Raw genomic sequence first — 16,490 nt, forward strand, 5'->3', positions numbered from 1 at the left:
AACCAATCATAGTCTTTAAAAGAACGTGTCATACCTAGCAACAGGTTAAACCCCGCCTCCTCTCTAAGATAAATGTTGTTGTCTTTTCCTTGCTCAGTGTTGCTCTGAGATTAGCTCTTAATCTAACATTCCTAGTTAGAAATTAGTACGCTAAATTATAAGCTCTCTGAGATTCTTACAATCTTTATGAACTCATCTCAGAGACTTTAATCGTGACATGATTGTTGGTGGTTTGAGTTACTCCTGGGATTTTCACACATCAGTCTCTAGAGGTTGGAGCAGAATGGTGCGAAAAACAAACAAATTAAAACTCAAATTTCTGTGGGTGTTGTCCTGTTAATGAGAGCGGGTGAGAGGAAATATCCAGATTGGTTCCAGCTAACAGGAAGGATATACAGTAATAACTCAAATAATCGACCGTGATAAGCGGGAAAGAATTTCCGAACACACTAAACCTCAAGCTTTGAGATAGATGGACGACAACAGCAGGAGACCATATTTGGTTCCACTCCTGTCCTATCTGAGTCTCCAGTTGGCACAGGATCACTGAAACTGGACGCTTGAAGTTTGGAAAACAACCAGGTGTTTTTTTTTTTTAATCTACGGCTGTCCGGTTTTGGTCAAGGCTTTGCTCAAGTTCTCCTCAGATTCCTGTTCTTGGGTGACAGGAGTTGACCCTGATGTGGTCTTCTGCTGTTGTAGCTTATCTACCTTTAAGGTTTGACGTTTTGTGTTTTCGGAGATGCTCGCCTCAGGTGTAAAGAGTGATTATATGAGCGGAGTTGTTTTTCCCGCCAGTCTGAGTAAACTCCAGAGACAACTCCAGTTGTGGGTGAAAATCTCAGGAGATCGGCAGTTTCTGAAATATTCAAAACAGCCTGTTTGGCACCAACAATCATGCCATAGCCCAAATCACTGAGATGATATTTTTTCCCTATTCTGGTGGTTGATGTGAACATTACCAGAAGCTGCTGTCTGTATCTGCACTGCTGCTACACGATTGGCTGACTTAATAACTGCTTGAATGACTAGGTGTACAATTTGTTCGCAATGTATGAGATGGTGGTATTAGCATAAATGTTGCTTTATGTCTCCTAAGGTAGAGATGAAGCAATGCTTAAATCCCACTGCACCACTTTCAGAAGGTGGTTGAATAACGTATTACATCTTGCGACTTATTGCGATATTGATCGGTATCTTGGCGCCATGAAGTCTGTCTACAAAATAATGTCCTTTGCCCTCAGATATAATAAAAGCTTTTCTTTTCTGTAACATACCAAATCCTAGTATTTTAACTATTACCCGAGTTTCTTCCAAAAAAAAGTCGCAAAAATATATAAATCAACTTAGGAACCAGGTTCAGAATAGCATAAAAGACAAAAAAAAAAAGTAAGCCATCATTTACATAATGTATTAGTCATTTGTTTGCTATACATCAGTCTCTCTAGAATTTCACTGAAATGGATGCTAAACTCTGAGCTATTCGGAAGATCTAGCAAATTTTTCCAAATGACCGCAGATTTTCCACAGATTTGGTCACCACGACATGCATTCAGCTTGTTCAGAAACCTATGCTTGAAATTTTACCAATTCAAGTAGTTTTCCTTTTAATAATGATAAATAAAAAACCAGAAAGAATTCAGGCATAGGACATAGCTGTCTTCATTTGGGAAGCGTTTCTGCTTTTATCATGGACATTATCCACTCCATGATCCTTCTCCCACTCTGTGTAGAAATGTATTGAATCCAATTCCGATCATTTGCTATCAATCAAAATCTTGATGGCCACGAAGTATTTTTAAACTAGCTCACATCTGGCAACCTCATTAATCAGGCTGTGTGTTGTTTCTCCCCTGAGAATGGGGCAGTATGTTTCATGCCCCAGTGAGTCTCCATTAGTGCAGTTCCCATTTTTCAACAGTATAAAATCTAGCAAACTCTATAGAGCTAAATTGGACAATGGGTGCACTGCCACATGAACTCGGCACAGAGGTAAGAAAGATGAGCAAATATCAGCAGGATATCTACAGAGCAACATTTTTTAATTAGTTGGTCAGTTACTTCAATTTTATATGCATGGAGTTGAAGTTAAACGGCTTATAGGATTGGTGAAACTCATACCCACCTGCCCCAATAAACAAGCTTCCACTGTTGTCAGTCCCTCCAGGATTCCGTGATTTTGTGATTGCAGGGCAAAATTAATCTTAAAGATTTTGTGCAGATTTTGGCTAAGACGGATCATGTCATGTCATCACAACACACATTCAGCCCCAATACACATGTGTGAAGCATGAATACAGCGATCATGGAAAGTAATTATTAGGGAAGTGGTTAAGGTGTTGGACTACTGAGCTTCAACTGGTCGCGGGTTTAAATCCCAGGGCCACTACGCTGCCACTCGTGGGCCCCAGACCAAGGCGCTTAGCCCTTAATTGCTAAATTGGTCATCTACCAAATGTCATACATGCAAATGGTATCACATGTATACTCAAACCTTCAGGGCTCAGTCTTTAAGGTGTTGGACTACTGATGGGAAGGTTGTGAGTTTGAATCCCAGATCCACCAAACTGCCACTCACGGTCCCTTAGCCCTCAACTGCTCAGTTGTATAAATGAGATAAATGTAAGTTGCTCTGGATAAGAGCGTCTACCAAATGCTTTAAATTTAAATGTAATGTTTGTATGTAAATATATGTGTGTGTGTGTGTGTGTGTGTGTGTGTGTGTGTGTGTGTGTGTGTGTGTGTATATATATATATATATATATACAGATAGATAGAGAGATATATATATATATATATATATATATATAAATAAAACTGGTCTGCACTGCTTTTGTGTATTGTCTTTTGTGTAATGCCTTGTATTGTCTGTTTGCACTGTCTTTTGTCTTGCACTGTTTGCTCCAGGTTGCACAGATGTACATTATGTGGCTAGGACTAACTTACTTAAGCCCTTAGTGTTGTGCTGTTCTATGTAGCTCTGTTTTTGTTCTATGCAGCACCATGGTCCTGGAAAAACGTCGTCTCATTTCAGCTATATATGGTTGAAATGACAATAAAAGCTTTTTGACTTGACTCTTGACTTGATAGCATTTATGTACTTAACAATAAATAAAAAACTGCAAAATGACTTGTTAAATTAAGACCTTGGTGGCCAGGGGGTGTTTTTAAATAAGCCCAAATTGCCCAGCCCCCAAGCATGGTGCGGCCCCATAGGGCCTCCATTATTGCGTGTAGCAGTTCCCATTTTTTGAACGCTTGATGTGATAATAACTCTATAGTGCTAAATGGGACGACGAACGCACTGTCGAGAGACTCTTGTGCAAAATGATGTTCAGTCTATAGAGGAATTTGAAATGTATGGAGTTGTGAGTGAAGACTATATCAAGATTAACATTTCATGAATGGCTGATATAATCGTTGAGGCTCAGCCCAATAAACAAAGCCTATATACAAAGCCCAAGCAAACCAAGCCTGAGAAACCTGTGTATATCTGTATCACTAATTCTGGTGTATGTGTGCTTAGGAATATGTACCTGAAGCCAAATTCTGAGCATTATGAAGACTTAAATGTGTGCCTTTAATACTGCACAATACTTTTACCTAAAACATTCACTCAAATACAGAAACATACAAATAAACTACAGAGGGTTGGTTAACACATCACAGTAAATCGATGAATTTGTGACAGGCGCATGAAGCCACAATACCCTCTTCTCTCGACACGCCGCTAATCCGCAGCAGGATTTAATCTACTGGGCTGCAGTAAGAGCAGCTACACAACTCCAGCACCACATACACTAAGACATACAACCTTTTTTATAAGATCGTACTCTTTAAAACCCTGCAGTCTTTAATTACACGGGTTACGTAGGCCTTTGTGTACATCTGCTGTGGATCAAGAATAAAAAAAAAAAATAAAAAAAAAACATTTTAGTAATAATAGTCAATAAATATATAAATAAGTAACTGCAAATGCAATCTCACGGGTCCAAGCTACGTTCCCTCATTAGCCAGTTATTGATCATTCTGTATCACTGGTAAGACCAAAATAAGTAATACAAGTACAGGAAATGCTTACTTCTGAATTACTCTATAGGCATAGGTGAAGAAAGGGTGAAGAGAGGTTCCTTAACCCCCCGTACCAGTTGTATATACACAGAAGCACACATTCGCTACCTCGGCTGCATGTATATACACACACACATGCTGCTTCCATCACGAACACCACTGTGACAGCAGACATGTAGTCAGTGCTGAGTGGCTGATCGCTGACGCAAGATCCAGTCTGTCCGTGTGGACACGAGTGTGTGTATGTGTATGTGTGTGAGATGGAGGGAGGGAGAGAGAAAGAGAGAGAGCACTTCCACTGCATATTGAATACTGCACTGCATACTTTATATTCTTTATCATATTAACGCAAGACTGTCCGATGTTTTACTGTATTTTGTTAACATGATAAAGTATATAAAGTTTCTCAGAAGACGTTTGCAAAATACCATCACATATCTTGCACGTCATATTTCACAAACTCGTATTTGCGAGCAGGACTATAGTTACATCCAAAAGTTTTCGTCCCCTTGTTTTCCTCCGGGTCTCTTCACCGCTCTGATAATGCATCCTGTCTGTCTGAGTTCAATCCATATTTCAAACCTAATCTGTAAACATTGTAGTGAGTCACCTTTCCCTGGAACACGGTGTAATGTTCCTGGCTGTCCCATTTCCTCCATCTCTTATTCATGCTCTTATTAGCTGTGCCACTACCGGTCATTAGGAAGCTCCCCAAGCATGGGAAAGATTCCATGAGTTGTTTGTATTACTCATCAATGATGAAGACGTATTGGATTTTTTTTTTTAATGAAATTCCCTTTTCTGTTGCTATAAAAAAAAAAAATCGAAATCTAAACTTGCACAATGGATATAAAAAGTCTATACACCACAGTAAAATAATAAAAATAAATAAATATAAATTTAATAACGTAATTTAAATGTATTTTAAATTATTGTTTTGTTATTTAAAATAGGCCACAAAAAATTACAACATACAAAATTTCAAATAAAACCAAAAACTTTTTTTTGAACCAAGAACAATTTTATGTCATTTCAAATTAAAGATGGAACATGTTCTGACATGAAAACCCTTCCATTTAAACAGGGGTATGTAGACTTTTCAGACTTCTTTTTTTTTTTTTTTTTGCTCTTTTCAAGGTATATAATCTTCAAGGTAACTAATTATATCAACCCCGTTTCCGCTCACTGAGATTCCCCAAGTGCTTTATTCATGAGCGTCATCTACCATTTGAAGGTGTTATCTTCGACCACTAAAATTCTGTGTACGGTTATCACCTCATTTTATATCAGACTCGCAGCCATCAATACTTTATACTGATTGAAAATGTCAGATAATTCATCCTCCTATGAATGGGAATGGAAAAGCAGTGTACTGGTAAAAAAATGGTTAGATCCACTGTATGATGTAAAACAATGGAATATGAGCCAACAGTTTACATGCACAATTCTTGCTTCAGATAATAATCTTGCCTGAATACTGAAAACAAATTGCTACAGTAAACCTGTAGCTCATAAACTAGAGATGGGGGACTCGAGTCATATGACTTGACTCGAGTCAGACTTAAGTCGCAAATTTGAGACTTGAGACTTGCTTGACAAATATTAAAGACTCGACTTGACATCCATGACTTGAGACTTGACTTGGACTTGAGTTAAATGACTCAGAGATGGGGGACTAGACTTGACTCGAGTCAGACTTAAGTCACAAATTTGAGACTTGAGACTTGCTTGACAAATATTTAAAAAAGACTCGACTTGACTTTGACTTGACATTCATGACTTGAGACTTACTTGTGACTTGCACATGAGTGACTTACTCCAACCTCTGTCATAAACCTTGTCCTGTACTCATCCTGCATTCAATCCAGTCAGTACTGCTTGCCTTTACTTGCCCTTTACGTTCCTACACCTGCGTACGTGACTTATTACTAATCAATAATATCAGAAGAAGGGAAGGTGGGATCGATTTTGAGTTTGGTTCCTTTCAAGGTTTCATCCTCATGTCCTCTCTGGGAGTTTTTCTTCTTGTCACTATCACCTCGATTGCTTGTGATGGATTAAACCTATTCATCTGCTTGGTCACAACGTCTATGACCTCAAAGTAAATGAAACTGAATGGCAGAACAGAACAGAAGGGCTAGAATGTGACTGAATGTCTTCTACACATAGAACAGAAAGAGAGGATTCATAAGAAACATAATGAATAGCACAAACGCTGGCCTATGTGGGAACGACAATGTAGCCAGTGTATACAAGCTATTGAAGGGTCAGACCAGAGAAACATGATTGTTGTTGTTGTTCTGCGTCGAGTAACCGAGCCAACAATATGAGATCTGAGTAAATACAAGCAAGGAAAAACAAGCGGAAAAGGGGAAAAAAAACTAAACGGTTTGCAATGATCTGGAATCTCTGCAAAGGGAAAGAGAGAGCGTGCGAGAGAGAGAGAGAGAGAGAGAGAGAGAGAGAGAGAGAGAGACAATACTCACCAGGTCATGATTAGTTGAATTGGAATCGTCTTCAGGGAAGGGGATGTAAATAGCTAAGGCCACGCAGTTGGCAAAAATAGACAGCAATATAAAGATATCAAAGGGTCTGGAAAAACACGGTTAAGGAACATACGCTCGGTACACAACAACTTTCAAAAGAATATTTTGTTCTGAACTAGAAAACAGACAAGAACGTAGATATTCAAATGCATTCCTAATTATGTCCTTTCACAGACGTAGTACTAGTAGGTGTAGTTTATCGGCTAGTCCAATTCAGACATTTTTTTATCATAATCTTCTATTTGTTATATTATCCTATGGAAAAACTGCAAAAAAAAATAAAAAGGACATCTAATGAAGCTATGCTAAATAATACAGTGCTACAAGAGCTCACTACCTTCCTTTCCTAACTGCAAGATTATGGTTAAATTATTTCGTTAGTTTGTCAGAATGATGTCACTGTGGAGTCCCGCAGGTGGAGGAGGAGGAGGAGAGCTGATGGAAGCTGAAGGAAGGATACTTCCACTCCACCAGGCTGATGCAGGCCCTGCGTATGGGGTTGTTGAGGGTGAGGCAAAAGAGCGCCCGCGGTGGCCTGCTATTGGTGGCACTTCCCTGCTTCTTGCTCTTGGCATACTGCTGCCTCTTCCTCTGAGACAGCGAGCCTATTGGAGCGCTGTCCGATGTACTTATGGTCTGGATGCCGTCGGCCCTGGCGTTTCTCGCCGCAGTGATCGCAGCTTGCCAGGACAGAGCGCCAGACTGGGGGAGTGACTGCCTGGAGAGGGAGGGGCTTTCTGACCAGAGGGGAGGAGCATCGCCAGAGGAAGTGGCCCGTGTGCTGATAGCATAGCTTGCCCCTGTGGATTAGAGGAAACACACTTAAGGTTATAATACAGACTTTATACAGAGTATAAGCTATGAAGCTTATTACAAAATGACATGGACGCAGCTTGTTCTCATATTTGTATCATTTGTTGACAGTATTACTGCACTGCTTTCACGCAAACTTTTTGTATTTCTGCATTCATGCAGCATGCTTAACTGAAACAAAGAGAAAAAGAGACTGAAGGAATCAATATATAGTGTCATGTGAAAAAGCAGAGCTGGAACTGGCAGAGCTCTTTCCAGGTCACTTGATCTGCCACTTGCTGCTAAAAGAACCAAGCAGCATATCACAGACCAGCGTTAGTGTGTAATAACCGTATTTTGTCATTTCTTTTTAACCCCCACCCCAAATACAGTCATTTCCAACGTCAAGCCGATTCTCATCCAGCAGCTAGAAGGGTTTGAAGGCTAACACGTGCTTTCTTGGAGACACGTGCAGCTTCTGCATCTTTTTCATACTGCTGCTCTCAGCCGAACTACACTCTTCTACGCTCTTACATGAGCTGGCAGACTGGCTAGTGTCGCTCTGATAAATGGGGGAAGAGAGAGAGAGAGAGAGCAAGCGAGAGAGAGAGAGAGAGAGCAAGAGAGAGAGAGGAATGCTGTGGTTATGTTCTCTTGGACTCCAGCCACACAAATAGCTATAGCTTCATAAGGATTTGCCATCCTCCCAATCGAGTATCCACCATCTCCGTCGGTTCCGTCGACATGCATGCGGTTCCTTGTGCTTTATTTGTACAAAATCACACACCCACTCAGGTACACTTCATGATGTAAATCAAATCTAGAAACACTTTAGATGAAATGTTCTTGGCACGCTACAAGACTATCGCAAGAACTATTAATATCAGCTCGAAAAGAAGTGTTTGGACAAAGCCGATCTCCTTGACAACGCCTCGCAAACAGCAGCTTTGAGGACAGCAAGGATGCTCCGCATAGAAATGATATGAAAGTGTAGGATTTAAATTAGACTGTGGTAACTGGCTGAGGCAGATTAATGGCAGAAAAACACCGGTGTATTCCAGTGACATAAGAGTATCTGGATTATGTCCGGGTCAATAATCACAACAGTGCTGCCATGGACACTTTTAAACATTCTCATTATCTCTACACTACATTCTCAAACAAATGCATCAATACAACTTGACGGACAGCTCGTGTTACTTGGATGCTAGTCGGCTTGTGTCCAATGAGAACAGGTACAAGTCTATAGGATGCCTTCCAAAACTATTGGCACCCTTTCATGCATGATCACATGCAATCAATTTATATATATATATATATATATATATATATATATATATATATATATATATATATATATATATATATATATATATATATTCATTTATTTGTGGTGCAAGACAAATGTACTAACTAAGCCACTGTGCTCTCCATGTCCTTGCGTATAAATATAAGATTGCACACATAATATATATAGATAGAAGCATTTGGTTGTCACATATACTGTACATTACAGCACAGTGAAATTCTTTCTTCATGTATTCCATCTTTGGAGGTTGGTGTAAGAGCGCAGGGTCAGAGAGCCATGATACGGCACACCTGGAGCATTGAGGGTTAAGGGCCTTGCTCAAGGGCCCAACAGTGGCAGCTTGGCAGCCTTAACCACTTGAGCCACCACTGCCCCACATAAATTAACTCTTTTTGTAAAAAAAAAAAAAAAAAAAAAAGTTTCTCAATGCTGAACTTCACAAATGAGCTAATACATATAAACACAGACACACACACAGAGTCAAAATTTACAATAAGGAACAATAGTAGCATAACAAAAAGTTTCACATGGCTGAAATGAAAGAAATTTTGACCCAGGAGCATGCTACCCCATGCACACGGATCTGGTGGACATTGGAGGAGACAGAAAACATCCGGAATAATAACGAATAATATTGCAAAAGTTCATTGTAGATGTAGAACAATTGTAGAGGTTTTGTGGCTGAGTTTTAAAATGGACTACTGTCTTATAACAACTAAGGTTGTGAGTAAGTCCTGCATGAGATCCTCTTTCCAAAATGAGGCACCCGAAACAAGCATTGCTAGTGCTACAAATGACATCACGTGTTAAAAACACAGTTCAACATAAACATGTTTCGTTATTGCAGCCAGAGTAAACATAGTGATAATCATTTCATACATACACATTTCTGCTTATTTCCCTATAGGGTGCAAATATTTTTTCAAAGGCATGGTGGATTTCAATACAATACTGTGATAATATAGTCAAATTTCGGTACAGATTAGTTAGTTATAATGTAGTGAAAATGGCAGATGTGTGGCCTTGGGAGCGTTCGATTCACCCCACGAACATTGTACGTCTGCTTCCGGCTCGACAGCAAGCTTTATTTGCGTTAAAAAAAACGAACGCGTGGACAACGAAACATGACGTACGAGGAAAGGCAAAGTTAGGCAGCTGTGATTACAACACAGCTCAATAAAAGTGGCATGAGACACAGAACAAACAACCAATTACTGTATTTTTAATCTGTGTTTTACTACAGGTGGCTCAAATGCGACTACTTTGAAGATTTTGACTTGAGTGTCTGAAAAATACTACGAATGAAGAGTAAAAGAAGGGCGGCCTCTGATGCAGCTGGTGTGGACCGAAACGCTTGTTAAAATAAAAGCATAACTGCTGCATGTGGCATCTGGTGTAAATTGCCTTTACAATAGATTTCAGAAGCGGCAAAGCGTGAGAACATAATTAATTGGTCTATGATGTCTCATTCATCTAGATCATAAAAAATGTGTAGGAGTGAATCAAAGTGAACGTCAGCTTCCTTTTTGAGCTCATTTGAAAGTAAATTCTTTCACAATGTAACATGTGGTAGCACTGAATCTGCTCCATGATACTCACTCAACCATCTTTACCTCAAGTCCAGTACCTAAATCCATTCCATCCATCCATCCATCCATCCATTTCCTGTACCGCTTTTCCTACAGAGGGTCGCAAGAAATGTGGAGTCTATCCTGGGGGACTCAGGGCAGGAGGGCCAATCTATCGTAGCTCGCTTTCACATATTGTAGACAATTTAGAGATGCTAATAAGCCGACAACGCAAGTCTTTGGGCCCGGGGAGGAAACCGGAGAACCCGGAGGACACTCCCAAAGCATGGTGGGAACGTGCACACACACACTGAGCAAAGGCAGAAATTTAACCCCCAGCCTAGGAAGGGCAAAGCAAATGCAAGATGATACGCCATCGTTCCACCTACACACTAAATCTAGAATGTTTTATGGGTTTTTTTTTATTTTTTGCAGTTTGTCTATATAGAGAAAGGGTTTGTGTGGAACCCTAAAACAGATAGTACCTGAACAAATTGAATATACAATCATTTTCTCTGAGAAGAAGTGAATTTCTGTGAAATGACAGAACTGCTAAAAGAGACACTTACAATCTCTCCATCGAATTTGACTCGCAATCACGTTTTTTTCACCATTTTCCAATAGTCTCGAGTCGTATTCAACTTTAGACCAAACAATGCGGTTACTGCACTGATATTGTGATGAATTACAGCACTAAATGCTTTTTTGATGTTAAATGTTTATCGTCAGGATTATTTTTCTTGGATTGGAATTTGGTTTCGCCAAAATCAATTTTCCTATAGATGCTGAATAAGCTGAATCTATTCAATTTCTAAATCTAACAGCACTATTTCACTGGCTTAATTACACGGTGATGTACATCATCTACATCACAAACATCTTCATGCACATTCACAAAGTAGGATAGGAATAATTTGCCATATTGCCCATATTGCAATAATAAAAAATTTAAAAAATCCGTCTAGTAAGTTCATAAAAATGGGAATGTAGTGCAGCTAGCATAGCCTGGGCCTGATATTATTAGACTCTTCCCCAAATCTTCCTCAGAGACACCGATATCTCCGCAGAATATCATGTTATCGCTGATAAAATCGACACATAATGAATCGACACATGCTGAATCGACACATCCCTGATCCTACGGTGCGTTTCGAGCCGCTTTGATTTCCTTCAAAATATCCCTTGTTTAGCCCAATCAGAAAGCGATTTAGACTGGACTGCAGGCTGATATTCGCCTGATACTTGAGGCGTTTTCTCTAAAATAAACGAGTTTAAATAACGGAAGAAGAGTCGGATTCATAAAGCGAGCGCGCGCGTTGATCCCTGACAAGCAGTGAGTGTTTTAACTGCCCAAAAAGATCCGCGCACCGGTTCCCTTTTACCTTCAGTCGGTTCCTCTGGCTCGTCCATGCCTTCCTCCGCATTGAAAAGTCCGTTTGATGAACCGGCTTCACCGCAGGAGCCAGTAGACGCGCATTAAATCACTGTTAATCCAGGCGTTTTTAAAGAAAAGTGCCTCCTCGCGCAGTTCCCTGAGCGCCATGGAGCGCTTGCGGCAACATCCGGGTGCTTGTCCTCCTCACACCGCGGCTTTACTCTGATCCCAACGTGATGCACGAGCTTATATCCGGTTCCACCGAGTCACAAACTGGGCTGAAAAGGCATTGGTGTGGACTTTAAAGTAGCCCTCGTGCACCTACACCATCACCCGCGGTGTGTTTAGACAGGAGCAACAGTTTCTTAATGGATGTGTGAAGTACATTACAGCTGACCAGGATTCTGACTTCATCTTCTACATGAAGTCTTATTAATTACACAAACATGCATTTCTAATAAGGCCACTATTCCTACACTGAGACTACCCTAGACTATAAAACTCTACATGCTCAATCTGTTCACATGCAACCAAATGATCTGTCAGGAATCAGATTGGCAGATCGATCAGTTTCATGCGATCGATCTAAAACCATGTTTCGTTCTGATGGAAAGATGTGATGTACATATAAAAGAATCCGTTATATGGGGGGGGAAATCCACCGATGTAAACGCCTGGATCTCTTGGTTATTCGGATGTAGATAAGATAAAATGTTTTATATTTACAGTGTCTGGTTTGCTTTCAAGCTTTCCTCATGTCCTCTCGGGGAGTTTTTCCCTGCTACAGCCACCTCTGGCTTGATCATTAGGGCCCTAAATCTACATCAACACAATATTTATTGTAAAAAAAAAATAATAATAATAATTCGATTCTAACCGTTATGTTAAAAGAGCCTTGAGTGAATGCACAGCTTTTAGGAAGTTCATAAAAATAAGCAACCGATAGACTTTAGTCAGATTTGCAAACTAAAGCCTAGACAAGAAACAGCACCTACTACTAAAATAGAAGTTGCCTGAGTTTAGACCTATTTGAAGTAGGTCTGATAACCTCTCTGATACAGACTGTTGACAGGACAGGGTTTTGTCCAGCAATGAATGAAGACTACATGAGTTCAGTGATAAATGGCTTGTTGCGGTTATAAACAACAGGTGGGTTAATAATTATGCTCTTACTAAATGTATGATACAAAAATCTTTACTATTTTATACACTTAAAATAAAAAAGTAATATGAGTCAAATCACAATAAATTATATATATATATATATATATATATATATATATATATATATATATATATATATATATATATATATATATATATATTCAAACCAACCTTAAATAGAAAAAGAGCTCACCTAAGATACATTTCATGTTGAGGTTGAAATCATATTTTAAAAATATGCACCCACGGTGATATATAGTGTGTAAATCACAGCATGAGAGAAGTCCTATTTTACTAAGCAAGTCTTTTCAAAAGCCAAGAGCATTTTTTCTTATTATTATTTAAAATAAGAAAGTTGGGGTTTTTTTTTACTCTTTTTTAGCAAAATATGTATTTCTTGTTATTATGTATTATTCTGTATTATCTGGAAAGGTAAAGATTTACTGTTAAATTTAGAAGAATATTCCTAACTGACCAAACTTAGTAGCCAGACAGAGTGTTAATGTTAAACAAGTTGACAAGCGGTCTTACCTCTGCGCCCTGGTCTCCAAGATATAAACGCCATTCACCTGGTGCTCATATGTAACCAAAGGATGACATTAGTTTGCCACATTCCGTAAAGCAAGCTGGAGGAACAGCCCATGTGGAAATTCTAGCCTACATGCATGAATCACCTGCTCTAACAGGCAGGCTGACAGTTAACACAGTGATAATCCGCCAATATTAATCCCGCTAATGTTACCACGGGGTGGCAGTGACCTATTTCAGCCTTCGCTGTTAAAAAAGAGGCTTCTCCTTTAGAAATAATCCCACTGCTACGCTGTTCATCACGGTTATTGTTTGATCATCTCATGTTAATCTCATATCATAGAAATGATTGTTAACAGGCTATACGACAGACGTGGACACGCGTGAATAATTTAGGACCGTGTGCAATATTTTCAGTGGCTTAGCGTACAAAAATCTGTCTCGTAATTGCCCTGCCAAGTAGCCGATGCATCTCTGAAGCCCGCAGATCTCTGAATGGGAGGGTCTTGAACTGTAAGTAGACACAGGCATCCAAGTAGGAGGGTAAGTAGGGTCATTAAAGAGACAGTGGATTAAAAATATTCGTACAAATTAAACATTAGTTTTAAGAAAATACCCCATGTTACTTCCTCGTCTTTTTCACTTTGTGAGAGTTGATTGTTTTTTTTTTTCCATCAGGAGTTCTTTTTGGCTGTTTTGTCATTTCATCCATAAGGCAGAGGGAAAGAGAATGAGAGAGAGAGAGAGAGAGAGAGAGAGAGAGAGATCTGGATCTAGATCTGCTCTACATTAATACAATAGTTACATAACATAAGTATATAAACTTTCCACATAGTTTTCAGTTTTCTAAGCATATCCCAATGGATCTTCCTTTCAGATTTTGTCATTTTGTTTCACAAACCAAAGAAAAGTTACTGGAGACATTAGGGTTAAGTTACAGCCTACTAAAAGCTACTGTCTGTGCTGCAATCAGACTGTTGTCCATGTTTTGTTTGTTCTGCACTGACATCTTGTGGTGAGTTCATGCCTTAGCCTATGAATACTTCACCATAGTGTCTCAAGTTATAAACATCTTTATCATCTTCATTGCATCAAACTTCCCCTCTGCAGCTCAATGGTCACTTGTTCATTAGTCACTTGTAGCCCAAAAAAAAAGAGGGTCGGACTGATTTTCCAGAGCAAATGCCCTTCAACAAGAGCAGAAGTGTATAGGTTTGCTCTGGTAGCGATTTCTTGGACAATACTGGCTTCATGATTTTTGATGACTGGATTTAATTCCAAGGATATTTTGAATTAAATATGAAAAAAAATTCTGACTGTTTATTTCTGAATGTGACGTGATGCACAACAATGTACATTTTCCTCTGTATAAAACTAATAAAAAAATTTTTAAAAAAACTATTAGAAACAGAGGTTTAATATCCATCCATCCATTTTTGTACTAATTATCCTATAGATAGATAGATAGATAGATAGATAGATAGATAGATAGATAGATAGATAGATAGATAGATAGATAGATACTTTATTAATCCCGGAGGAAATTCAGTGAGTATTTATATTCTATTTATATAAATATTTAAATTCAAGACAAAATGTGAAAACAGTTCACCATAACTTTAAAAATATAACTTTAAAAATTCTCCCAAAATCTTAAATGAAAAAAAAAACAAAAGCAAAACTTGAACCTTGGAGCTTCACAGCAGAAATAGAGCTCCAACATCGGCTAAAAGGCCTACTATCCTTGGCCTCTTGTTGATTTAAAAAATACAAAACTGCTCTTTTTAACCTTTTTGACGTGGCTGTAAGTTTATTAAGTATATGTTATATACATTATATTATATTATATTACATTATATTATATTATATTACATATAATGCTTACATCAGATGTAGCTTATACATATATGGAGTAATTGGTTACAAAAACCCGGTTTGAGAAAAAAAAGGTTTATTTTTAAATGATTTTGTTTACATTGATTATAAAGAGTCTTATTTTAAAATATGGATTGAAAATTCTGTCCCTCAACGCAATTTCCCAGTTGGAAAAGCCCTTAAATATAGCATTTATTACGTCAAGGGAGGGTTTTTTCTTTGGAGGCCTGAGGGGTCAAGTCAACACCAGGAAGCTAAACATGCCCAGTTCTTTGCCCAACAAAATAACAGATGTATAGAAATGTATAGAGTAATTTCTGCTTATATGTTATATTACATTATATTATATTATATTATATATATATATATATATATATATATATATATATATATATGTATATATATATATATATATATATATATATAGTAACCATGGGTGTGTACATTTAGAAAAACGTGCAATATTACCTGTGTGCAATATGTCTGTTAGCATAACTACTTACTCGTGGTCTCTTTTTTTTCCTTCTCTGTATAATACATTGTGTTGTGTATATCCTGATTATTATATCATGTCTCTATTCTTTTATATATTTGCATTTCTTTCTCTTTGCTGCTGTAACAGAGAAATTTTCCCATTGTTGGACGAATAAAGGTATATCTTATCTTATTCCCACCAAGTCGACTAGGGAAGAACTAAAATGTATTTTAAAAGTATAACAAGTATAACTATAGTATAACTATAACAACATTTAAGGGTTGCATTCCATGTTTAAATGCTTATGTAAAATGTGAGAGTTTTAAAGACATCTCACCAAAGCTATTACAGCTTAATTCACACGTTACTATGACAACACAGAGATCTACATAAACATGTTTTACACACACTGTTCCTAGACTTCCGTTAATAAATAGGTGTTAGATTAATCGTCTGTTTTATTCTTTTCTCTGTAGTGCACCACATGGAAAATACTTTTTTTTTCCTTTAGACACTAGACTGAATCTTTGGGGCTGTTAAGGAGGAGTCATATATAAACACCACTGGTGTGTAATGGACACGTGATGATTATGTTGAACCTCAGCAATAAACTGAAAGATTCTGTGGGGAATTTGGGCCTCCAGAAGGTCATCTAACAAACACCGCTGAAGATAATTAAGTATTAGAATAGTCAGGTGTTTCCAAATGGGAATAAAAACTGTTTGTAAGGTTGTTAAAAGCTTCTTGACTCCAAACACATCCTTAAGTCTGCTGTGTTACAACCACA

At 38.3% G+C, this 16,490-nt stretch overlaps 1 protein-coding gene across 15 annotated transcripts in view; it reads right to left on the minus strand.

Moving 5' to 3' along the window:
* The window catches only part of cacna1db (calcium channel, voltage-dependent, L type, alpha 1D subunit, b), a 114,484-nt gene that overhangs the window by 96,769 nt on the left and 1,225 nt on the right, over positions 1-16,490 (minus strand). For 13 of the 15 annotated variants that reach the window (XM_060880735.1, XM_060880741.1, XM_060880740.1 and 10 more), the window contains exons 1-3: positions 13,357-13,825; positions 7,078-7,417; positions 6,558-6,663 (exon numbers count right to left, since the gene is read on the minus strand). In XM_060880735.1, coding sequence (XP_060736718.1) covers positions 6,558-6,663; positions 7,078-7,417; positions 13,357-13,390 — 480 coding nt within the window. In that variant the 5' untranslated portion in view covers positions 13,391-13,825. Of the gene's footprint in view, positions 1-6,557; positions 6,664-7,077; positions 7,418-11,668; positions 11,908-13,356; positions 13,826-16,490 lie in introns of those variants that run through there. The other 2 variants (XM_060880729.1, XM_060880728.1) reach the window with 2 other exon arrangements.

The sequence above is a fragment of the Tachysurus vachellii genome, chromosome 11 (assembly GCF_030014155.1).
Source record: "Tachysurus vachellii isolate PV-2020 chromosome 11, HZAU_Pvac_v1, whole genome shotgun sequence".
Taxonomy (NCBI): Eukaryota; Metazoa; Chordata; class Actinopteri; order Siluriformes; family Bagridae; genus Tachysurus; species Tachysurus vachellii.